This window comes from Mastomys coucha, unplaced genomic scaffold (genome assembly GCF_008632895.1).
Source record: "Mastomys coucha isolate ucsf_1 unplaced genomic scaffold, UCSF_Mcou_1 pScaffold5, whole genome shotgun sequence".
Lineage (NCBI taxonomy): Eukaryota > Metazoa > Chordata > Mammalia > Rodentia > Muridae > Mastomys > Mastomys coucha.
The window spans coordinates 71,216,393-71,242,286 of NW_022196911.1; the positions used below are offsets into that span (position 1 = coordinate 71,216,393).

Consider the following 25,894-nt stretch of genomic DNA (forward strand, 5'->3'; position numbering starts at 1 on the left):
TGGTGGCGTACACCTTTAATCCCAGCACTTGGGAGGCAGAGACAGGCGGATTTCTGAGTTCGAGGCCATACTAGTCTACAGAGTGGGTTCCAGGACAGCCAGGGATATATAGAGAAACCCTGTCTCGAAAAAAACAAAACAAACAAACAAAAAAAAACAACAAAAAAAAGTAGCTCCACTTCCCCTATTGTGCTCCTGGTCCTTAGAAGCTATTTGCTGTTTGAACTATTTGGCATGTTGGGGCCCTTCCATTGTCCTGAGTATAGAAGTGTGCTGAGTGTGAGTCTAAGAAGCACACACCCATTTCCTTTATTCTTATGTTGACCATACATACCATACAGACTGTTCTTCCTGTGTAGTTAGATCTCATTCATAGCACTTCCTGCATGAGAGACTCACTTAGGCTAGGCTTATGGTCAGACCCTTGACTTCCTCCTCAGCCGTCCTTATTCTTTCATAGCATGTATAAGGACCCGGTATGGTGATGCTTGCCCCAAATCTCAGCACTTAGAAAGTTGAGGCAGGAGGATGGTTAAGTTTGAGGCCAGTTCAGACTGTGTAACCAGTTTCAGGTCAGTCTAAGTTACAAAATGTCTCAAAAGCAAACAAACAAATACCCACAACTTCCAACAAAACAAACAAAAAACTTCCCAGTGAACAAGTAAGGTAATTAAGAATATAACTTGCTCTGCCTTTGATCCCAGTACCCAGGAGGCAGAGGCAGGTGGATCTCTGTAAGTTCAAGGCTGGCCTGGTCTACAAAGTGAGTTTCAAGACAGCCAGGGCCACATAGAAAAACCCTGTTCTCAAAAACCAACCAACTAAACAAGAAAAAATAAATAAATTTAAAAAAAAAAAGGAAAGAAAAAAAGAATATATGTGCTCATAGTATATTGTGCACATGCGCTGAGCTGTTTGAGCAGTCCTTTCTTGGGATACATTTGCTAGTAATTTCCAGATGCAGAACACATCTTTTTTGTTTGTTTGGTTTTTTGTTTTTGTTTTTGTTTTTCGAGACAGGGTTTCTCTGTGTAGCCCTGGCTATCCTGGAACTCACTCTGTAGACCAGGCTGGCCTCGAACTCAGAAATCCACCTGCCTCTGCCTCCCAAGTGCTGGGATTAAAGGCGTGCGCCACCACTGCCCGGCTGAACACATCTTTTGATACACTTAAATCTGTAAGTGTAGTAAATGTTGTAAAAAGTATAGTTGTTAGGTCAGGTAGTATTTAAATTCAAATTTTGTAGAATCAGATGCCAGAGAATGCATATGCTATGCATTCGTGTGCATGTGTGTACCTTTGGAGGGAACTGGGAACTGAACTTGGGTCTTCTGGAAAAGCCACAATTCGTCTTCACTTCTGAGTCACCTCTCTAGCTAACCCCTTTTTTAAAATTAGTAAAATAATTTTTTTGTCCAATATTTTCAAATGACTTTGGAAATCATTTGATTACTAGAACTTATAATAAACCAGACACATTTGCTGAATCCAAAATCAAAATGATTTTACAGCAAACCGTGAGCTGGCCTGGAGGACCTTCAAACTAGCAGTAAGCATTTACCGTTTGAATGGAAGTCAACCAAACTGCTTGAGAAATGACTCAGTGGGCTGCAGAGAAAGCTCAGCAGTAAGAGCACATGCTGCCCTTGTAGAATACCAGAGTTTGGTGCCCAGCACCCATATGCAGTCACTCACAACTGCCTATAACTCCAGCTCCAAGCAAGTCAGTCTTCTGGCACCATGGGCACCTGCGCCTGTGTGGAGAGGCATGTATGCATACACATAATTAAAAGTCAAGCCGGGCAGTGGTGGCGCATGCCTTTAATCCTAGCACTTGGGAGGCAGAGGCAGGCAGATTTCTGAGTTCGAGGCCAGCCTAGTCTACAAAGTGAGTTCCAGGACAGCCAGGGCTACACAGAGAAACCATGTCTTGAAAAACAAAAAACCAAAAAACAAACAATAAAGTCAAATAAATTTTTGTAAAAAAGAAAGTACTTGATGGGCAGAGATGGCACATCCCTTTAATCCCAGCACTTGGGAGGCAGAGGCAGGATCTTTGAGTTCGAGGCCAACCCCTGGTCTATAGAGCAAGTTCCAGGACAGAGAAACCCTGTCTCAGAAAACAAAAAAGGAAAAAAAAAATCTGCATTTTAATTCCTAGTCAGTGAATGGAAGTGAACCAGATTCATGTTCATATGTTGAAATCCTGGGTTTCCTGTAGTTGCTGCTCTAGTCAAAGGCCACTGAGCCCATGGAATTGCAGGCTGGCAGGGCTGGGGCAGAGAGCAGGTTGTCGTCTGCTCACTGAGTTCAGTGAACTGAGTGGCAGAGAGAAAGTCTGTGCATGAGGAGTGTGCAGCCTTCCCTGCCTCCTCCATGCAAGAAAGTGTAGACACCAAGCTGCTACCACGGTTAACTCCAGAACACATCATTTAGAGGGGTGTGGTGGTCCTGGTGGTCCTCAGCAGCTACGCTCGTGAGAACAGAAGCCTTTCTGGGAAGGAGGGTCTGAGGCCTCCCACAAGTCTAGTGTTTTTCATTCCCTGCTATGGACTGCTGTAGGAACTTCTGACTTCCCTTGGCTTCCATTTCTCTGTATGACAAGCATTTTGTTGTAGGCTCTGTGCAGTCTTCTTGAAGGCTGTAGACTGAGAAGCTTCCCTTTGTCCTTGGGAGGAAGTGCTACTGCTTCACTTAATTTACAGGCTCTTTTGCGACTCTGACCCTGTGTTCTCTTCCATTCCATTGCACTAACCCCTCTCTCGCCCAGCCTTTTCTGTCCCACTCCCAGCCTGTTTCATGGTATCTACTGCCCTTGTTTTCCTGTGGTTCTGACTGCCCTGAGGAGCTTGCCTCAAGTCATGAGCCTCCCCAGTTTTGTGTTTTCTGTGTCCCTCCTCTGAGAGCCCTGTGATCACCCTACTAGAACATATTCCTTCACAACTGTCATTAGTTGTCTGTCTCTGGACCCTTTGGTTCCTGGGTTCTTCGCATGCAGAAGCTATCACCTAGATGAGTATGTATCAGTGTGTGAAGACACTCAGACTTGCTCTGGGGGCTCAGGGTTAGTTTTCTGCTGGGGGTTAGCTCTTTCCTTTAGACTTGAGGCACTAAAGGTATAGCCTAATGAAGATTATGTAAGCTACCATCTAAAAGCTAAGAAAGATGGAGCTGCTGATGTAGCTCAATGCTTAGGTATGCATGAGACTAGCATGTATGAGACTCTGATCCATCTGCTGTGGAGCAGTCTCATGCCCACTGGGCTCTGGCAGACTGTAATGAGGATGTGGAGTGTGAAGGCAGCCCAGGGTCTCAGAAGCTGTCTTGCTCATGGTGAGTGGCAGGGCAGGTTTTGATGCTTTGTGTAGCCAGTCAAGCTGAGGTGTCAGGCTCTGGCATTCGCCTGCTTATCTCATGGAAACTTGCTTGTCAACTTCTGACCCTGAGAGCAGGAGCTGTGGGCTGGAGACGGCTCTGCAGCTCTTCTCTCCTTTCTCCTGCTCCTTTGTTCACTCATCAGCTTTTTTCACTACAGCAAAGTACCCACATTTGTTCGAATGCTGGCCCCAGAAGGCGCCCTGAATATACACGAGAAAGCCTGGAATGCCTACCCTTACTGCAGAACCGGTGAGTGCTGGGCTGCCCAAGGTGGGCACAGTGAGGCTGGTAGGAGGGGAGTCCGGGCTTTGTGCCCACTGTAACTTTTCAGAGTAAGCCAGAAAAAGGGAGGAGGAAGGAAGGGGCTCCTTGAGGTGTGGGGCATATCAGTGTTATCCATACAGCTTAGCCTCCTGACAGTCAGAGCCAGAGGCAGCACAGAACAGATTCCCTGATTGGGGGTTATTTTGACAATTTTTTTTGTTTTGTTTTGTTTTTTGTTTTTTTGAGACAGGGTTTCTCTGTGTAACCCTGGCTGTCCTGGAACTCATTCAGTAAACCCCAGAAATCCACCTGCCTCTGCCTCCCAAGTGCTAGGATTAAAGGCATGCACCACCACTGCCCAGCATTTTGACAATTTTGATTATTTTTAATGATTATAAAAGTAAAGCTTACTGTACATATTTTTGAAAAATAGATAAAAGCAAGAGAAGATAATTACTCGTGATTCTTTCGTCTCTGGATAGTCACTACTAACACTGCAGGGGGTTTTCTAGCCTTTTTTGGATGTTGTATGACTTTATAGTTAACGTATACATATAAAAATCTCCAAACACAATGTTTAGATGATTACTGTTTTTTTTTTAGTGTCTCATGTAGATGATTACTAATAAAATTTTTAAATTACATTTACTTCTAATTTTTTTAAAGTTACATTTATAGCTATCTCTATCTCATATGCATGCACATGTGATGGTGTGTATATAGAAGTTAATGGACTATTTTTGTTAAGTCCATTCCTTCCGCTATGCAGATCTAGGGGGACAAACTTAAGCCATCAGGCTTGGTGGCAAAGAAAGTTTACCCACTCATTTTCCTTGCTGACTGGAATTGTTTTTTGGTTTTTTGTTTGTTTGTTTGTTTTGTTTTTTCTCTAGGCAGGGTTTCTCTCCGTAGCCCTGGCTGTCCTGGAACTCAGAAATCCGCCTGCCTCTGCCTCCCAAATGCTGGGATTAAAGGTGTGCACCACCACTGACAGGCAGAATAGTTTTTGTTTGTTTGTTTGTTTGTTTGTTTGTTTTTTGAGACAGGGTTTCTCTGTGTAGCCCTGGCTGTCCTGGAACTCACTCTGTAGATCAGGCTAGCCTCAAACTCAGAAATCCGCCTGTCTGCCTCCCAAGTGCTGGGATCAAAGGCATGTGGCACCACCGCCCGGCAGGAATTGTTACTTTTAAATCTAAAATCTATTTTAGATTTTTTTTTAATATGTACATTGCTTTGCCTCCATGTAAGTATTTGTACCGTGTGTGCTTCTGGTGCCTACAGAGGCTAAAAGAGGGCATTGCGTCCCCAAAACTGGAGTCACAAAAGGCCATGAACTGCTTTGAGGATGTTGGGAACTGAATCCTGTTCCTCTGCAGTAGGATTCAGTGAGTGCTCCTAACCATTGAGCCCTCTCTTCCAGCACCCCTATTGCTTCTTAATATTTACAGTAGCAGCATTAAGACCCCATCATGTGAATGTATAGCTGGCCAGCAGTATCTATGGGCCCCACATCCAGGGACTCTGTAAACTCAGATAAAAAATATTTGGGAGACACACTGGACTTGGTGGTTCATGCCTTTAATTCCAGCACTTGTGAGAGGGAGGCAGGTGGATCTTTGTGTGTTTGACGCTACCCTGGTCTACATAGGGAGTTCAAGCCTAGCCAGGGCTGTATAATGAGACCCTGTCTTAAAAAGATAAAAATAAAAATTCAACTTCAAAGCAAAATTTAAAAAAGTCTGAACAATAGAGTATAACAGTTTACATTGTTAGGTATTGTAATTCAGAGATGTACAGTATATAAGAAGATATGCATTGGTAATATACAGATATTCTTATTTTATATAAAGAACTTGAACATCCACAGATATTCTGTGGAGTAACTATCTTGGATCACTTTTTAAAAGCACTCCCTTATTAGATACTTAAGTTTATAATTTTTAAAAAAATCATTATTATTATTATAATCATCACCATTATTATTATTATTATATGTAAGTACATTGTAGCTGTCTTCAGACATTCCAGAAGAGAACGTCAGATCTTATTACAGATGGTTGTGAGCCACCATGTGGTTGCTGGGATTTGAGCTCAGGACCTCTGAAAGAGTAGTCAGTGCTCTTAACTGCTGAGCCATCTCTCTAGCCCCCTAAATTTCTGATTTTAATGTGATGTGTTTATGTTTGATTTAAAAAGTAGTTAATTCGCAGGTACTTTGGAGAAGGAGGGGTCATAGGAGAGTACCTGTGAGTGATGTCCCTGCCTGGAAAAGAGCCAGGTCTGGACACAGGAAAGTTAGGAAGAAAATTGCCAAGGTTGTGGAGGAAAAGAGGAAGTGAGCCCATTCTTCACTGACAAAGGGCTCAGAAATACCTACCCATTCTCAAAGTGTGTAGCATGTATGCTGTGCATGGGCAGATGCTGTGGTTGGGTTGTCACTCCTCAGAAGTCTATAATCAGACTTGAATCATCTTTGGTCTGCAGTTTCAGAAAGGAAAACAGATTGGAGCCTCTGTACACTCTCTTCTACAACATATTCTGGGATTCCTTCTGAGTAGCAGGACTCAGCTTTCCAAGTTTCTGTGACCTGAGGGACTATCTAGAAACAGGCTCCTGTCTCCCTCCCTCTCCCTCTTTCTCCCCTTCCTTCCCCCAGGAAGGGTCCCAGCCTGTAGCCCAGCAGCCTAGAACTCCCTGTATAACCCCAGTTGGCCTTAAACTTGTAGCACCTGTCTTGTGTGAGGCTACAGGTGAGAGCCACAGCCTCTGGCTTTGGAATAGATCTCTTAGGATTGTGCTGGCACTGATTCACATGTGAGGAAGCCCTAGATGGCCACTGAACCCACCTCCAAGGTTGGTGTTCATTCCTCCTGTTCATTTGTTGGTGCAGGCAGTCCAGTTCTGGACCCGCCTGCCTCCGCTCACCTGTACCAAGTCATTGGATGTTTTCTGTTCATTCCCTAGATTGTATTTGATAGGCATGTGATAAGACTCTAGTGTGTCCTTATCTTGTGGACTTTGGGAATGACCGAAGTCATTGCTCTTTCCAGTCTTCCATGGCCCTATACAAGTTCAATGACCTTTTATCAGGAGATACACAATCAATGATGGGACCTAGGCTTTGGATAGGTTTATTGCTATAACCGAAAATGCAAATTTTACTACTCCCTATACACTGGACAGAAAGCTGTTACCTCCTCTGTGTGTCTGTAGCCCAGGCTGGCCTTATAGCTTGAGACTGGCCTTGAACTCCTGATCCTCCTGGCTTTGTACCTTGAAAGCCCTGAAGTAACAGGCCTGCAGCTCCATGCTGAGCTTGTTTTTATATTTTGAAAAGCAGTGTGCAAGAGCCACGTGTGGTGGCACACTCCTGCAATCCTAGAACCTGGGAAACAGGTAGCTGGATTTCTGTTAAGTTTAAGACCAGCCTGGTCTGTGTAGAAAGACCCTGTCTTAACCACAACCCCTTCCTGTCCCCATTCCTCCCCTTAGTTGAGTGGTAAAGAGCTTACCTAGCCCAAAGCCCTGGGTTTGCTCTCTAGCACTGCAAATAAAGGAGGAACAGAGACAGTGGAGTGTGGCAGGGTGTGTCTGGTGTAGGGACAAAGGTGGCGTTCCTCCATGCCTAAGAGTCCTGTTGAGCATGAGCTGTAAGAAGCTTAGTCAGCTTTAGGCAAGCTTAGCATGGGTTTCTGGGTATACCACTTGTGCCAACTGAGGGACGCCACTGTCTGCTGTGTAACTCTTGGGAGGATTGCTGCAGCTGGCATGACAGTCTTCTACACAGTGAATTTTAGTTCACACATCAATTCTTGACAAAAGAAATACAATTTCTAAGTCCTCCATGAGAGGAGTTGGCAGCAGGTGGGGGAGGGAAGGCTACTTAGTAGCTGCCAACTTCCGAGTTCCTCCGAGTGGAATCCACTCCTACAGAGGACCACGCTGGATCCTGGGCTGCTCATCCTTTACCTCCTCTTTTACATAAGAGAGAATAGATGAGGAAGGCTTCTTGCTGACCTTCCCAGTGCTGGCAGCACTTCAGTGTGGCCTAAGGTCGTCTAAGGTTGAGGAGAGGTAGATAGGCGTGTGGGGTCTCCTAACCCTGTCTCTGGAAGGCTCTGCTTTATTCTGGGAGCAGTGAAACAGATTTGGTAAGCTCTGTTCATCATGAAGTTTTTCTGTTCTCTTTATTTCTCTTCTCTCCTGAAGCTGACAGGGCAGACTGATAAATGAAAACAGGAAGAGGAGAGAATCTGGTTCCTTGTCTCCTCCCTCGAACCTTAACCCTCAGCTGGGACAGTACCACTAAGTCAGGGTTTTAAAATACCATATTAGGAGACTGGGCATGGTGGTAAATGCTTAAAACCTAACATTTAGAAAGCTGAGGCAGGAGGGTCACAGCTTCAAGGTTAGCCTGGGGTACATAGCAAGACCCCATCTCAAAAACTCTAAAATAAAGTACATTGTTAGTCTTGTTAAGAAAGCCGTGTGTGGGGCTGGAGAAATGGCTCAGTGGGTAAGAGCACTGACTGGTCTTCTAGAAGTCCTGAGTTCAAATCCCAGCAACCACATGGTGGTTCACAACCATCCATAATGAAATCTGACGCCCTCTTCTGGTGTATCTGAAGACAGCTACAGTGTACTTGTTTATAATAATAAATCTTTAAAAAAAAAAAGAAAGAAAGCCCTGTGTGGTTGCTATGGATACAGAGATGTTTGGAAGGGAATGTGGGGTTGGAGAAAATTTCAGGGAAGTTAGTCACCAGAGTCAACACTAAAGGCCAAGAGCAGTGTCCTCATTCTCATGGGTTCAGAGACTCAGTGTTTTCAGAAGTCAGTGGATTTGTTTCTCAGTGGCTCATATACTAACATGTAAAAACCTCAAATGTCAAACTCTGAGTTATAGTGAAATACAAAATTATGGATCAAACTAGATACTCCTGTTTATTGCATTTGTTTTCTTGGGAATCTCCCACCATGGGGATTGAAGGTACCCTAGAATAGCAGTGTGATGGTGCAAACGTCAGGGGAGGGAGCAGATTTTGTGTCAAACTAGGAGAAGTGTTTTAGAGCATGTGGGTTCCAAATATGGTAGCTGGCTGGAGAAGCTTAGTGGACAGGGTCATAGCACTAGGCTAGCCTGAAGCCGCTGTCTCTGACAGTGTGACAGGGTCTCTGCCAGGTTGCTGTCTTTGGATGCATGTTTTACCAGTCATTCCTCTTGTGCCAAATGACTTTCTCAAAGTGCTAATAAGGGAGTTGCCCATTTAATCCCAATCTGCTGCTTCCAGTGTCTTTGGCGGAGCTTGGGGGAAAATGACTGACAATCATTTGGCCTGTTTGTGCACTTATGTCATCAGCTTCCCATTGCCATTGCAGGAGTAGGGTTAGTTTTTTTTTTTTTTTAATTATTGCTTTATTTGGATTTTGGAGCGATGGAGTTTGTTGGCCCTCTGTATACTCCAAACACAGCAGTATGCATTACCAGAAATGGGGATAGCACAGGCTGTAGGGCACAGAATGAACTGAGTTGTTGTCGGGAGGAGAGCTGGGCTCTTCCCCAGTGACATGGAAGCTGCAGTCATTCTCTGATAAATAATTGACCTGTGCTTTCTGAGGGATCCCATTACAGTGGCAGCAGCGTAGAGCACACAAGGTTTGGTTACAGTGTGAGGAAGACTGTCTCTATCAGAAAGACAGCCTGGCTCAGAGTACCCTGCTCTGTGCCCCTGAGGGGTTGCCCCCTCCCCACCCAGTGGTTCTCTCAAGGGAGATTGATTGGGACTGAGGGCCTCAGGTGACAAGAGACCATCCCTTCCCTTGTTCAATCAGAGAATCCTAAGAAGCCCATATGGGCGCCATTTTAATTACCTTCCAGGTTTGGTCCCTGAGGACTTTGAGTGAACTTGGAGAAAGGGGAGTTGGTGCACTGAGGCTTTCCTACAGAGGAAGCCATGGGGGAGTAGGGAAGTCTTTGCTCTTCACAGTCTATTTATCTCCACTAATCTCTTTTTTTTCTTTTTTCCATGTTCTTGCCTTGGAGCAGTTATTACAGTAAGTATGTTTGGCAGGGGTGGGGGTACAAAAATTGGTGTTACAGATGATTTATCAGAAAATGAGAAATAAAAGTGAAACTGCCTAGACGTTCTGGCTCTTCTCTTGTTCCCTGGGGTGCTGTTGGGGTGTTGAGGCGCAAGTGTTTCTGTCCTAATAAGGATCTGACTTGTTGGCTTTAAGCTGTCTTGACTAGTGGCTTTGCCAGGTAAGATCTGCCTCTGGGTCTCAGAGGTACAGAATGCATTGAGGTTCCCCTCTGTCTCCTCAGGCCATGCCTACCCAGGGCTATACAGATGTTTCAGTTCAGCCAGCCTGAATGGGACATCCTTCTCCCATTTGAGCATCTGTTGACCTCCGTGAGCACTCTTCTGAAAGCAGCCCTTTGCCCCATAAACCCTTGTTCTTCAATATAATCCCCTAAATGCTTGTCCCTGCCGCAGTACTAATCCTGCTGAGGCAACAGTGGGCTCTCTTTCTCCTTCATGTAGCTCTTTTTACTAAATTTTTAAAAACGGGTGTTATAATTTTTCAGAAGCACCAAGGGAGGGAGACAAAATTAGCTCAGAGCTTCAGCAACAGAATCATTGCAGAGAAAGGGACCAACTCAAGGACTTTACCGCCTTTCCTCAGCTAGGAGACTTTGTGGGCTGTTGATTGCATTTGCATCCTATGCATACAATAGTATGCAAAAACTGGTTAAATACTAAATTCTAAACTCAGACAAATGTGGGGTTTGGCCTAGCTATGAGATGGCTCTGTGGTATTGGCTTCGCTTTTCTTCCTCTCTAAGGGTGTCTGCATGAAGCAGACCTAGCAAGGCGGGCCAGCTGTCATTAGCAAGCCAGCTGAAGCCTCACAGGGCTACGTGGTCCCAGTTATGGGAGGTGGTCACTCTCCAGGTGTGCCCTTGTCAGTTACTGAGCTGTGTTTTCCCTCTTCTAGAATGAGTACATGAAAGAAGACTTTCTGATTAAAATTGAAACCTGGCATAAGCCAGACCTTGGCACGCAGGAGAACGTAAGTATCACCTTGCAGGAGCCCAGGCTCCAGGCCCTTGGCAGATCTCTGTGGGCTCTACCTGTAGCTGTCGGCTCCCTGCACGAGGTCCTCTGTGCTTCTCTTCTGCCTGGCTATGAAGGCTTCTCTATTCTGTCCGACAATGTAGTTTTCTGTCATCGATTTGCAAAATGTCATCTCTAAGATTCTCTGCGAGGCTTTCTTATAGAGCAGGGATTGGTATAAAATGTAGTTTTGGATACCCAGGACAATGTCGTTAAAACATCATAATAGTGGTACTTCTCCAGATTCAAAATATGCTCATATTGTCTTTACATGTTCTCTATGCATGTTCAAGACTGTTCTTTCACGTATGAAACAATGTATACAAGGAGATTCAGCACAAACCCCAACAACACAGACCCAATCAGTGGGATACCAATATATTGTGCAGCCAAACAGTGGCATACTATTTGGGCATTAAAAAGCTGAGGGAGCTGGGTGTGGTGATGCACATCATTAGTTCTACCACTCTGAAGACAGAGGCAAGTGGATCTCTGTGAGTTTGAGGTCAGTGTAGTCTAGATTGTGAGTTCCAGAATAGCTAGGGCTACAGAATGAGACACTATTTCCAAACAAAACTAAGAAGGAACTGATGAAAACAATTCTTCATGCATTGTTCAGTGGAAAAGCGGGATATTGAAGGGCTAGATCGATAGCTGCATAGGTCACAGGCCCTGGGACAACCTAGTCCTATTACTCTGCTAAATGGACGTGGTGTGAAATGACTCCTTCAACTTAACTGCTATACCCACAGATCAGCATCTCTCGGCCCTCTTCTGAGAAGCTTCTCCTTTCATAGCTGCCATTAACACAGGCTCATAACTAGTGAAGTGCTCCGCTCTGAAAGGGACCTTCACATCACATCCCCACGGCTAGTGATCTTTGCAGAAGGATTGTAGGCCGAAAGTGGTCAGTAACATCAGTGTTTCCCAGACCCAGCAAGGGAGATGCACACAAGAACCCACATCAGTTTTGATAGTATGCACAAGACCTGTGGAAGCACCAGCCAGAAAAAAACATCCTACAGGTGGGTGCTCAAACTCCTACCACCAGCACACAGGAAGCAGAAGCAGTCCAATTTCTAAATTTGAAGGCAAATGGTCTCATGTCTTGAAAAGCACCCTTCCACTAACTGAGGGTGATTGGCATTTGATTGCTACTGAGAGAGGGACGGCCATTAGTCGAGGTTCTCTAGAGGAACAGAACTCATAAAATGAATCTGGGATTGGGGGAAGGGATTTGTTTTATTTTTTAAAGATTTATTTATTTATTTTATGTATACGAGTACACTGTAGCTGTACAGATGGTTGTGAGCCATCATGTGGTTACTGGGAATTTAATTCAGGATTTCTGCTCGCTTCAGCCCCGCTCAATCCAGCCCCAAAGGTTTATTTATTATTATATGTAAGTACACTGTAACTGTCTTCAGACGCACCAGAAGAGGGTGTCAGATCTCATTATGGATGGTTGTGAGCCACCATGTGGTTGCTGGGATTTGAACTCATGACCTTCGGGAAAAGAGCTTTATTAGAGTGGCTTACAGGCACTGATCCAGCTAGTCCAACAATGGCTGTCTATAATACAAAGTCCAAGAATCCAGTGGTTGTTCAGTCCATTGTATAGGCTGCCACCATAAGGTATGGCCCACATTCAAGGTGGATCTTCCCACTTCAAATCATTTAATGTAAGAAATATCCTACACGTGTGTACCCAGCCATTCGGGTTTTAGTTAATTTGAGATGTGTCAAGTTGACAACCAAGAATAGCTGTCAGAGAGAGACAGTTTTCTTTAAAGATGTAACCCCTTGTAGGTTGACCATACACTAGGGCAAGTCCCACCCCCAAAGATTAGTGTGGTAGTACAAACTGAACTGGATGAGGAAAGAAGAAGAGATAATCTCAAAGTAGAGTGTGAAGGGTAGTTAAAGAGGTTGGGGTGAATATGTCCAAAAAATTGAAAAAGAAATTTAAAAAGAAAGATACGGCTGGGCATGGTGGCAAATACCCAGGACTCGGGAGGTAGAGACAGGCAGAAGTCTTGAGTTTGAGGCTAGCCTGGTTTACATGATGAGTTCCAGGCCTCCCAGGGCTCACAATGAGACCTTGTCTGAGGAGAAGAAGAAAGAAAGATGATATGGGGCAGGATATAATAGCTCAGTGGTTAAGAGCTCTTCCCATCCTTCCACAGGACCTAAGTTCAGTTCCACGTACCCACACTGGATGCCTTACAATCACCTGTGTCTCCAGTGAAGGGATCAAATACCCTCTTCTGGCCCCTGATGACTTACACACACACACACACACACACACACACATGAATAAAAATTAAACCTAAAAAGAGCAAGATACGAACCTATGTATGTGTGTGTGTTACTGTTGGCATTAAAGGAAAATCTGCACACAGACCATATCACCTGTTACTGAGTCAGAGTCAGGCTTGGGAGATGAGCCAGAGGTTGTTTTACTCTGTCCAGCCTTTTGTACACTGAATGTATGGAAAGGCAGCAGGTCCACTGGTAGTTGGGGCCAGAAGTATTTCAGACATTAGGTTTGGAATGTTTGCATAGGAACGTATGCAAATCACAAAATAGATTAAGGAAGGGATCCAAATATAAACAAGAAATTCGTTCATGTTTTATGTACTTTCTATACACAGCTAGAAGGCATTTTACATGGCATTCTTAGCCTGCCTATGTTAAACTGTAACCGTCATATGAGATCAGGTGTGGAATTTTCCCTGGTTGGTGTCATGGCAGTTCATCAAGGAGTTTCAGATTGTGGATGTATAACCGTTCTATAATTCTTTACTAGTAGGAATGTCCCACCAGTGTCCCATTCTGGTAAAGGATACTTGTTATTGGTAGAACTGAACACATATAGCAAGTGGTCTCCTATTTTCTTGCAGGTGCATAAACTGGAGCCTGAGGCATGGAAACATGTGGAAGCTATATATATAGACATTGCTGATCGAAGCCAAGTACTTAGCAAGGTAGGAACTCCTTAAAAGGTGTGGAGGTGCAGAAGTAACTTGTGAATGTTAAAGAGACTGGGAGCCTTACCCAGCTTGGCTCAAAAGGAAGTCCTTTCTGATGTGCATCACTTGTCTTATTGTTACTGTTTTTAAGGTACTAGCGTTTAAGCCTGGGGCCTCCTATATGCTAAAGACCTATTCTGCCTTTGAACTACATGCCCAGCAACCCCCCTTTATTTTATTTTATTTTATTTTATTTTATTTTATTTATTTTTTCAGACAGGGTTTCTCTGTATAGCCCTGGCTGTTCTGGAACTCACTCTGTAGACTAGGCTGGCCTTGAACTCAGAAATCCGCCTGCCTCTGTCTCCCAAGTGCTCGGATTAAAGTTGTACACCACCACACCTGGTAACGTTTATATGTATGTATATATGTGCGTATGTATGTATTCATTTATTTTTAGTATTTTTGAGACAGAGTTTTATTGGAATTCACTATATCAGGCTGGCCCCTAGCTCATACAGATGCACTTCCCTCTGCCTCCTGAGTCTTGGGATTAAAAGCATGCACCACCAGTGCTCAGCTCCAGCTAACATTTTTATTTCTTTCTTTATTTATTTTTATTTTATTTTATTTTATTTTAAGATTTATTTATTTATTATATGTAAGTACACTGTAGCTGTCTTCAGACGCACCAGAAGAGGGCGTCAGAACTCATTACAGGTGGTTGTGAGCCACCATGTGGTTGCTGAGATTTGAACTCATGACCTTCTGAAGAGCAGTCGGTGCTCTTACCCACTGAGCCATCTCACCAGCCCACATTTTTATTTTTTAAGACCATGTCTCACTAAGTTTCCTGATATGGCTATTTCTAAAGTAAATATTAAAAGTTCCGCCGGGCGGTGGTGGCACACGCCTTTAATCCCAGAACTTGGGAGGCAGAGGCAGGTAGATTTCTGAGTTCGAGGCCAGCCTGGTCTACAAAGTGAGTTCCAAGACAGCCAGGGCTATACAGAGAAACCCTGTCTGAAAAACAACAACAACAACAAAAAAACAGTTCCCTGGTCTGGGTGCTGATGAAATGACTAAGGAGTTAAGTACACTTACAGCTCTTACAGAGGCCTGAGGTGCACATGCATATAGGTATAACTCATATACTATATCTATATCCATGGTTTTTTTTCAAGTTTCCTGGGCCAGCAAGATGGGCTCAGTGGTTAAAGCACATGCCACCAGCCTAACAACCTGAGTTTGATTCCTGCTACCCACATGTTGTCTCCTGACCTCCACACTCAGGCATGCACAGACACCCATGACCGGGTCATCAGATGACAATGGAGTCACTTCTTTCCTCCCCCCATTGTAAACTCAAATTTAAGTCCCAAGGCTTGTGTGGCAAGGACCTTTACCTGCTGAGCCATCCCACTAGCTTTGAATTTTATTATTCTATCTGTGTATGATGCACACATGTGAAGTCAGAGTACAGCAATTCAGGCGGTGGTGGTGCACGCCTTTAATCCCAGTGCTTGGGAGATGGAGGCAGGCGGATTTCTGAGTTCGAGGCCAGCCTGGTCCACAGAGTAAGTTCCAGGACAGCTAAGGCTACACAGAGAAACTCTGTCTTGAAAAAGAACAAAACAAAACAAAACAAAAACAGAGTACAGCAATTTGAGTTGATTCTCTTCCTTCACCATGGATTCTAGGGATTAGACTCAGGTCATGGCAAAAACTTCTATCCACTGAGCCATCTCTCCAGCTATGACTGAGATTTTTTGTTGGTTTGTTTTTGGTTTTTTTTTTTTTGAGACAGGGTTTCTCTGTATAGCCCTGGCTATTCTGGAACTCATTCTGTAGACCAGGCTGGCCTCGAACTCAGAAATCCGCCTGCCTCTGCCTCCCAAATGCTGGGATTAAAGGCATGTGCCACCACTGCCCAGCGACTGAGGTATTTTTATTGGTGCATTCTCAAAGAGATACACACTCAGTGTGATGGCACACACCTAGAACTCCATTATCCACAAGTGTGACGCAAGGCCAGCTTTTACTTAAAGTAAAACTTTTTCAAAAAAACAAAATAACCCTTTTTACTGAAATACAATATAAATAGCAAAGTGAATACATCATAAATGTAGAGTCAGGTGAGTTTCTCAAACTGAATTTTTAAATATATTTCACAAGCAGAAAAAAGAGTATCAAGAACTATGGGTCTTTGAGTAGCTTTTCATCTCTGTTGTATGAGTGGCGGGAAGATTAGAAAATAGTAATGTAAACCAGGTGTGGTGTGGTGGTGTACACCTTTAGTCCCAGCACTTGGGAGGTAGAAGCAGGTAGATCTCTGAGTGTGAGGCCAGTCTGGTCTACAGAGTAAGTTCCAGGACAGCCAAGTCTACACAGAGAAATCCTGTTTTGAAAAAACAAAACAACAAAAAATAAATCTAAACTAGGTAGGTAGATAGGTAGGTAGGTAGATTGATGATGCCTATCTATCCACAATGCCTAAGAGGCTATTAACATCGAACACTTTCAGTGACTATTATTTTTATTTTTAAAATGTATTTGTCATTTATCTACTGATTGTTTAGTTATTGTATGTGTTTATTAAATACTGTCGTCCACACACCATCAGAGCAGGTGTGCACGTCAGGTGGCTTCATGGAGTTACTACTCTCCTTCCTTCCTCGTGTGGGTTCCCAGGATGAACTTGAACCACCAGGCTTGACCAGCAGCAAGTACCTTGACTGCCGCCCCATCTCAAAACTGCTTTTTTTTTTAGTTTTTATTTTATGAAGCAGCTAGAGTTTATTAAAAGAGGTTGTAATATAGATTTTAACTACAGGGACTAAGAGAAAGGCACTTGGGAAGGAAGTAGTACGGCTGAGTGGAGGTGTGTGGTCTTTCTTAAAGGAGTCTCTGCCTCGATACTGATTCTATTTAAACCAGGAGCTTAAGCTAGGAAAAGTTTTTTAAAGATTTATATGAGTACACTATAGTTGTCTTCAAATACCCCAGAAGAGGGCATCAGATCCCATTATAGATGGTTGTGAGCCACCATGTGGTTGCTGGGAATTGAACTCAGGACCTCTGGAAGAGCAGTCAGTGCTCTTAACCACTGAGCTGTCCATCTCTCCAGCCCCCAAGCTAGGAAATTGTAAGAATGGTGACCAGTTGTTCTCAGCTTTGGCTGTGTATTAAAGTCATCTGAAGAGATTTACTTATTTGCTTATTTACTTGAAACATTACCTCATGAAGTCTAGGCTTGCCTTGAATTGTCTGTGCAGTTATGGCAGCCCTCAACCTGTGGTCCTCCTGTCCTCATATCCCAGATGCTGGGAACACAGACATGTTCCATTGTGCCCAGCTTCTGAAACATTTGAAGAGAAAAATCACAAGCTATGGTGGCTCATCTGCTAGTCCCAGTACTTAGAAGGCTGAGGCAGGTTCAGAGTCTGCTGACACTTTGATACTGACAGAATTGCAAAGTCTGGCAGAGAAAAATCACACAGACCCTTCCCTGGAGGCAAGTGGAAACAGTTTGTCTTAGGGTCATTATGACAACGATCACACAAGGAGGAAAGGGTTTGTCTGACTTGCACTTCCATATCATATTCCATCACTGAAGGAAGCCAGGAAGGAACTCGCACAGGGCAGGAACCTGGAGGCAGGAGCCAGTGCAGAGGCCATGGAGGTGCTGCTTACTGGCTTGTCAGCCTGTTTTCTTATAGAGCCCAGGACCACCAATCTAGGGATGGTACCACCCACAGTGAGTGAGCTTTTCCCTACCAATCACTAATTAAGAGAATGCCCTATGGGCTTATCTACAGTCCAATCTTATGGAGACATTTTCTTTTCTTCAGGCATCGGATCACATTACAGATGGTGGTGAGCCACCATGTGGTTGCTGGGAATTGAACTCAGGACCTCTGGAAGAACAGTCAGTGCTCTTAACCACTGAACCATCTCTCCAAACCTGGAAACATTTTCTTAGTTGAGGTTCTCTCCTCTCCAATGATTTTAGCTTGTGTCAAGTTAACGTGAAATTGTTTAACACAGCCAAGGTGGGAGTGATGCTCACCTCTAATCCCAGCACACAGGAGGCAGAGGCAGTCAGATCTCTTGAGTTTGAGGCCAGCCCAGTCTACAGAATGAGTTCCAAAATGGCTAGGTTTACATACACCAGTATGTCTTGGAAAACAGAACAAAAAACTATCCAGCAGACAGTTCTTTATCTTGTCTATACCATTTTTCCATACTCTATACCAGCAACTTCAAGAACTACTGTAGCAGGGCATGGTCAGCTTCCTCTATATAGTGAGCTGGTGCAGGCCAGCCAGGGTTACATAGGAAGACCCTGTTTCACAGCACACAAATCACAAAGAACTGGAATGAAATGCCCTCTCATGAAAACTTGCCATTTCCTCCTTCTCACCTTCCTTTCCTCCTCCCTCATTCTGTCTTCCAACCCCATTCCCACTATTCTCAGGATTACAAGGCAGAGGAAGACCCAGCAAAATTTAAGTCTATCAAAACAGGACGAGGACCATTGGGCCCAAATTGGAAGGTACAATTCACACCCTTACCACCAGGGGCCAGGCATATTGTGGGTGGGCCTCTCCTCTTGGAGGAGGGTGTTTGTGGGGTTCAGACCACCTGAGATCTTTCTTTTAGTTACCAATCTGCTTCTGGGTATTTTTCTACTGCAGCAAGAACTTGTCAATCAGAAAGACTGCCCATATATGTGTGCATACAAACTGGTTACTGTCAAGTTCAAGTGGTGGGGCTTGCAGAACAAAGTGGAAAACTTTATACATAAGGTAAGTTTACAGGATGAGGCCTTTCCATGTGACTGTGTTCTGAGACCAGTTGGACCCAGTAAGTGACCTCGGTTGCTAGCATTGGAGTCATGGATTCGCTTTGCTAGCACCTTGCTTGCACATAGTGTTCTATATTTCAATGCTATCCCTGTAGGGCAGTACATGTGACAAGGAAAGAAACAGAGGTGAAGGGAGACAAACAGGAAAGGCTTTGCAGTGCTTGAACAACACAGAAAACAAATTTCCCTTTCTAAGCCAGAAGGCAAGAGGCACTGGGAGCCAAACTCCCCAGTGTTCCCGGTTATAGAAGTGGACACACTTAAGCCTCTTAATTCTCACATGTGTTAGAATCATTCTTTTGGGCCACATTTTATAGCTGCTGCCTAGTCATAGCCCAGCATTAGGCACCAGAGATTGTAGAAAATGTGACAGTTGTTAGGGGGCTTGGCTTGGCCAAATCCCAATGAGCAGCCTGTCTTGGTAATATTTGGGACAAAGGGCTCACCTGTAAGGTGGATGTCCATCCTTACTGGAACACTTACCTGGGTCTGAACCAGATAAGGCATTGCTCTTCCCCTCTACTTCAGTAAAATGTGAATCCTGGGGAGGAATGCAGAGGGATGTGCCCTCTCCACTCTGACTTGTTTCCCTCCTCCTTATAGCAAGAGAAGCGTCTGTTTACAAACTTTCACAGGCAGCTGTTCTGTTGGCTCGATAAATGGGTTGATCTGACTATGGATGACATTCGGAGGATGGAAGAAGAGACGAAGAGACAGCTGGATGAGGTGAGTTGGATGCCAGAGGACTCATAAGTATGTGACTGTCAAGGAGACTGGGACTTGGACACATCTAAAGGCACCATCAGCCTGTTTTTCTAAGAATAAGCCTGGCTCTGTTGTGGATAAGGTTACTGCCAGGCAGTATGGGAACTATAAGGAGAGCAGTGTGCTCGGGAATACAGTGTAGCTGAGGTCTTGGCACAGGCACAGTGACAAATATAGTAGTCTCTACCTGATGCCAAGTGAGTAATACACCCACTGCAGTGACTCTTCAGTCGGGGTGGGGGATGGTGCTAGGCTGTGGAACTTGAGGTGACCGTGGGGCCAGGCAGGTTCAGCTGACCCAACAATGCATTACCTAGAGAGGACAGCCACAGCACATGCAGAAGCCCATTGCTCTGTGTGGTTGTCCCAAGCTATTTTTGCAGGTTAAAGAATTTTTTCATTTTTTTGTTTGTTTAGGTATTTTGGTTTTGAGCTTGGCATTGATCCCAGGAGGAGAGCAGTCTGAGAGGCTGAAGACCCAGCACTCTTTGTTTACTTAAGGAATAAATAAAGTCTTCCCCCAGAGGCCCATTTAGGGGGGTGGTCAGTGAAAAGCACCAGGCACTCTCTTTGCTCTTGTTCCTGTGCTGTCTCACAGTGTGAGAGGCATCTTTTTGGGGGGTGGGGGCTTGGTTATTTTTGTTTTTTGGGTTTTTTTTTGTTTGTTTGTTTTTTGTTTTTTGGTTTTTTTTTTTTGGTTTTTCGAGACAGGGTTTCTCTATGTACCCCTGGCTGTCCTGGAACTCACTCTGTAGACCAGGCTGGCCTTGAACTCAGAGATTACCTGCCTCTGCCTCCCAAGTGCTGGGATTAAAGGCATGCGCTACCACTGCCCGGCTGTGAGTGGCATCTTCTTCAGCTGAGGCAGGCGAGGCTCAGCACTGCTCTACTGCAGCCTGCAGGTGACAGTCAGCTTAAGAGCCCAGTGATGTCTGGCTTAAGGCTACAGCTCTTGATCACTTGTGTTACTCTGCTCTACATGCCCATGGGGCTTCTTCTGCCCTCCTAAGGTAGGAAGCTCCGTATCTTTTTAGGGCGGGCCTGAATGTCCATTAGAGGACGTGCTTTCCAGCTGAGGGCCTGCCTCTAGTACCATGGTGCACACCACACAGATGTTCGTACTTCAGTGCTAGGCTACGGCGGAACCTGGGCCCAGAGCTTCCCAGGGAACTGTTTCTACCTTCTGGGATGACATTCTTCCCGGGCTGACTGACTCGCTGGGAAGCTGTGTGCAAGTTAGTTCCTGCTGAAGGTGGATGTTTTGGTTATTCATTCAGCAGCAGGATTTGGAGCACAGCCCCTGATTCTTTAGGAAGGATCCTCAGGGAGTTGTAGACCTAAGTCACATTACTGATTCTGTCTGCGTGAGAGAGAGGCTTGAATCTTCCGGTCATACTAGTCCTGACCCTCCCCTGCTCCCTGCAGAAGTTAGCACATGGAGCAGCGGGAGCTTTGTAATCGGGGTTTGACAGGGACTCTCAGTCACTCTGCCTAGCAGTGCCCAGCATAAAGTAATTGGGTTTCTTGGAAGCATTACAGTTCTTTGTTCTCTGGAGCTGTTAGCATGGGTAAGGAAGGTTCTTGGTTTAAGCACAACAGCAATAAATAGAATAAAATAAATAAATAGATAAATAAATAAAGCAGTGTTGTAGTTCTGAGGACAAGTCTCCAAACCGTCTTAGGGATCTGCCTTCCTCATGGTCCAGACTTGGTAGTCCTGAGAGTCACGTGCCCACTCCTGCTTGAAATGCCCCTCTCACTGCACACCAGGAAAGCATGAATACAAGGGACCTCTTTGGAATTAGAATTTAAAACTAACTTGTAATAGAAGAGAAAGACCCAAATCCATGTCGTTGTGGAATATGCCTTAACCTCTAGCAACTGTTCAGGCCTTCATGTGCTAATTTGAGCCCTGACTTGTTTTTCTCTCTTGTCTAAAAATATAGTCATTGGGCTGGGATATGGCTTAGTGGTAAAGCACTTAAGTGTCTAGCAGGCACAAGACTGAGTTTTTAAATACCATACATGCAAAGCTTTAGAAAAATTAGTTTTTATTGTTTTTAAAAATGACAGGGTTTGTAGTCCAATCTAACCTCAAACTCTTTATGTAGCCAAGGGTCACCTTGAGTTTTCAGTCCTCCTGCCTTTACCTTCTGAGTGCTAGGATTACAGTATGTACCATTCTGCTCACTCTCTGCAGTACTGAGGATTTATTCCAGGGCTGTGTGCATCCTGGGCAGACACTCTTCCAGCTGAGCTACATACCCAGCCCAAAAGATTTTGCTTTTGCTTTTCTGATTAAGATTCTATACTGTCAGCCAGGCAGTGGTGGCACACACCCTTAATCTCTGCACTTGGGAGGCAGAGCAGGCTGATCTCTGAGTTCAAGGCCAACCTGATCTACAGAGTGAGGTCCAAGACAGCCATGGCTATACAGAGAGAACCTGTCTTTAAAAAAAAAAAAAGGAGAAAGAGGAAGAAAAATAAGAAGAGGAAGAAGAAGATTCTGTAGTATTTTCTTTCCTATTGTGGGTCTGTCCCCTCTCCCACCTGTTCCTTTGTGGATAGCTGAAAGCTGCCTGACATGCCACTGCCCAGGAGGCTGCTGGTAGCTGATCTCCCAGGGTGTGGGCTCAGGTTAGGGTTATTTCTTGCCTCTAAAAGTGGAAGACTTTCTGACCACTAGCTCTCTATTAGAGTTTAGTTTAGGTTTTGAAGTCTGGACAGGTCACCCAGAGATTACACAAATTTCTCTATAATGAAGTATCTAACAGACACCACATCTGGAATTCACAGTTTTGAGTTATGGTGGATTTGTGTTTCGAAGGTTAGGCCAATAGAAGAAGTCATTCTGCACTGGGCTCAGTTACTGGGTCAGACAAAAGAGAACATGCACTTTGTCATTTTAGGCCCATGAAGTGGCTCAGTAAGTAAAGGCACCTGCTGCTAGCCTGGTGACCGCAGCTCCATCCTTGGGGTCTCTCTGGAGAGACCTGACTCTCACAAGCTACCCTCTGATCTAACTGAACCACGACACAGACACACACATGTGCACACATACTTAGTTCCCTATAACTTCCACAGAAGCAAGCTCTCATCTTAATTTCCTCTGACCTAACAGAGATCTGTCTCAGAGCACACCATCTGGAATACTGGCCAGTGTATTAAAAACAGTCATAGCTTTATTTTTAAGTACAATATAATTTCTCAGGACTGTTGTGATATTTAAGTGTCAAACAAACATTGAAGGACATGCCTGTAACCCAGATATTTGGGAAAGTGAAAGAAAATAATAGTAAAACTCTGAGCTGGGAAACAGGGTCATGAGAACCATCGAAGTTTGAATTACCCAAGTCTCCAGTCCTGTGAGCCTCCTCCCTGCAGCAGGGTCTCCAGGTGTCAGATTCCCCATGATGCAAGGATTGTGAGCACGCATCATCAGTGGTTTTATATAGGGAGTTCTAGACCTGCCAGGGTTATACAGTGACAGCTTGTCTCAAAAACCAAAACAGAACAAAACAAACCCCTTCATATCATATAGGCCTCAAGAGACAGGAAATAAACATTCTTAGGAATTTTACTATAAGCTTAAAACAATGAAACAGTGAATTATTTTAGCAGGACCTCTTATCCCTTAACAGGAAGGGAAGTGGCCACATTCTTTGATAGGAAGTTGCATCTTTTTTTAAAAAGGTTTTTTTTAGATTGACTTATTAGTTTATGTCTATGAGAGTTTTGCCTGCATGTATGTATGTGTACCACAAGCATACAGGGTTATAAGCTGCCATGTGGTTGTTGGGAGTTGAGCCTACGTCCTCTGCCAAGAGCAACAAGTACTCTGAACTGCTAAGGCAGAAATAGAAACAGAGAGATGGGGGTGGGGGAGTGACTGGTGACTGAGGTTGATCCCTAGAAACCACATAGAAATGGAAAAAAAAACCCACTCCTGAAAGTTGCCCTCTGACCTGGACATGTGTACTGTAATGTGCACATGTTCCACTCCCATCCATACAAGCAGCTCAGGGGCCACAAAGATAGCTCAAGGGATTAGGGTGCTTGCTGATCTTACAGAGGACCCAGGTTCGATTCCCATCACCCACACGGCAGCTCAGGACCATCTGTAACAACATCTCTTCTAGCCTTTGTGGTCATCAGGTACACACATGATGTATATACATACAAGCAAGCAAAACACTCATACATATAAAGTAAGAATAATTCTAAAAATAATAAAAATAAAAAGTCTGTTTTTATTTTGTGCCTAACTTAAAAGGCGTGGTTTTTCTGTCCATCTCCACCTGCCATGCCAGGATCTTCAGATCACCCAAGTTTTACTTTTCTCTTAAACTCCAATAAAATTATCCTTGAGCTTCAAAAATAAATAAATGAAGTAGAAATTAAAACATAAGTAGCTAAATAAATGAAAGCAGAGAGAAAATAGGCCCGGGCTTAGCATTGGTAAATTTTAAGTTGTAGAGGATGGTAGGACCTATGAAAGATTATAAATGGTATGGCCCGGGATATTATTTATTCAAATTTGTTATTTTTGCTTGGGGCACACACACAAATATTCTGCACTGTTGGCAGGGTTGAGAAGACAGGGTGTATTCATACGGAGTTCCATCAGCAACAAAAGCTTTCAATTTCCTTCTGCTTTTTCTGTTGCAGATGAGACAAAAGGACCCAGTGAAAGGAATGACAGCGGATGACTAGCGCTACCGCCCTTTCTGCACTGTGCGTACCAAGTCATCCTCACTGGGCTTGGGTCCTCAAGGCCAGCAGCTCCCCATGGAATGAGAAAACCTACGTCATTCCTCATCCTGCCCTCTAGGAATGACGGTCACTGGCATGCTAACGAGGGGACTCCTGGGTTTCCACAGAAAGGGGCTGTTAGACTTTTTACCCAGGTCACAGAGCTAAGTTGGGGCATCCTTTGTTTTACCTGTCATTCTTCCCCAAGGCCTGTCCTTCTGTTAGATCCCAAAGCTGGCTTTTCTTCAATGTATACTTGTATACAGTATACAAAGTATATCTGTTTACTTGAAGACTCATTCTGCAGCACAGAATGAGACACCCGACTCTGCCCCCAATTATGCTGGGAGGACATTATTTGCTCAAAGAGCACCCTCTAGCACCCAAAGGCTAAGGAAACTTAGGATCTTTTTGTTCTCTGGCTTTCCCATGGTTCTTTTTCTTCTAGTACTGGGTCAAACCCAGGGCTGTGTGCGTGCTAGCCTGGCAAGCACTATATCCCCAGCCCATGTTCTTAAGCAGCTTCTGGGAGATGGAAGGGGAGGATTAAGAAGATACCAGTTTTGTAGTCAGTGCCAGAACCTTGGTACCCTCTCTCCAAGGCCCCCACCAATTGGCACCCTCCCTCCTTGGATTTCTCCACTTGTCATGAGTTACTGTGTGCCTGTGTGCTTCTGTTTTCTCTTGTTCCTTCCTTAATAATTTCTATTTCTTTTCTAGTTTTGCAAGACAGTGGTCAACAGGAAGGCCCAGCAGCTCCACCCTCCTGAGTGGCAGGCCATCTTCGGACGCAGCCTTTCTGTGCTCATTCTTCAGGCAACTTTCAATCCCTTACTATAGCTATTTCTAGATGCCCTTTAACATTGTGAACAAATAGACCGTCTGGTATTATAAAGCCTGTGTGTGCGGGAGCCTGATCCTCTAAGATATATGGTGTACGCTGCTGTATTTACAGCTCATCCTCTCTCCATTGTGCTATGACCCATTTCTGTATGCCCTCCCCCTTTATTTCCAAGTGATGTTCTCAGTCTTTCAAATGAGCTTCCCTTTGTGATGTGATTATTTAAGCTCACTTATTTCAGCCTTGGGATAAACTGAGCTATTTTGCTTCCTGGGCAGATCTTTGGCAATGTTGAATATTCACTTGGGAAGAGAGGAGGAGTTAAAATTACAGAGACACCTACCCCCAGCTCCTCACAATAGGAATGTGGCTTCAGAACCCTGACCTCTGCTCCTAGTAACCTCTTGTTTGCGTGCTCTAAGCACCAAGAAGGCACCCAAGGCCCAGCCAGTCTCAGAAAATTTAGCAAATAATAAATAACCCCTACTCAAGTCATTGCATCTCTGGTTAATATTCTTAGAAATCTTGGCTTCTCAGCCCTCCTGTTGCCCACTCTGTCTGGATCTCTTTGCAGAGCCTACAAGAACCCACCACTGCCCAGCTGGAGAACTGTCCAGTGTGGCCTGTAGATACCAATCAGACCCCCAAGGAGCACTGTATGTCCGTGCTCCTCTTCCCTTTTGGGCTGGTGCTGCCACTCAGCAATAATCCTCTCTGTGCTTTCTTGGACCCCTGTCCTCTTTGAGGCTGGTTAGGATGCAGGAGTCCTGGTCTTTTCATGCTGCACAAAACAAGCATGCAAAAAGCTTTTATCCCTAGCAAAACATGTACCTTCCTGTTTGTAATCACTGGACAGGAATTTGCAGATCAAGAACTCAGCTCATCCTGCCCCTTACTGAGTTCTGTCCTGGACAATCAAAAGCAAGCAGTGACTGTA

The 25,894-nt window shown here is 44.5% G+C and overlaps 1 protein-coding gene and 1 long non-coding RNA gene across 5 annotated transcripts in view; one reads left to right on the forward strand and one right to left on the reverse strand.

The window, feature by feature from the left end:
• Positions 1–25,894, reverse strand: part of LOC116079240 — a 34,348-nt gene that overhangs the window by 4,698 nt on the left and 3,756 nt on the right. The window contains exon 4 of one of the 4 annotated variants that reach the window (XR_004113835.1): positions 22,522–22,831. The exons of 1 other annotated variant lie outside the window; for it this stretch is intronic. This is a non-coding gene — a long non-coding RNA (uncharacterized LOC116079240). Of the gene's footprint in view, positions 1–22,521; positions 22,832–23,184; positions 23,734–23,877; positions 24,024–25,894 lie in introns of those variants that run through there. 2 more of the 4 variants (XR_004113837.1, XR_004113836.1) reach the window with 2 other exon arrangements.
• Pitpna (phosphatidylinositol transfer protein alpha) lies at positions 3,534–25,450 on the forward strand. The gene is made up of 9 exons (XM_031355124.1): positions 3,534–3,627; positions 9,689–9,696; positions 10,642–10,716; positions 13,664–13,747; positions 18,210–18,287; positions 18,430–18,540; positions 19,203–19,325; positions 24,033–24,098; positions 24,837–25,450. The coding sequence occupies exons 1-8, from the start codon at positions 3,558–3,560 to the stop codon at positions 24,075–24,077; spliced, it is 594 nt and encodes a 197-aa protein (XP_031210984.1). The 5' UTR covers positions 3,534–3,557; the 3' UTR covers positions 24,078–24,098; positions 24,837–25,450.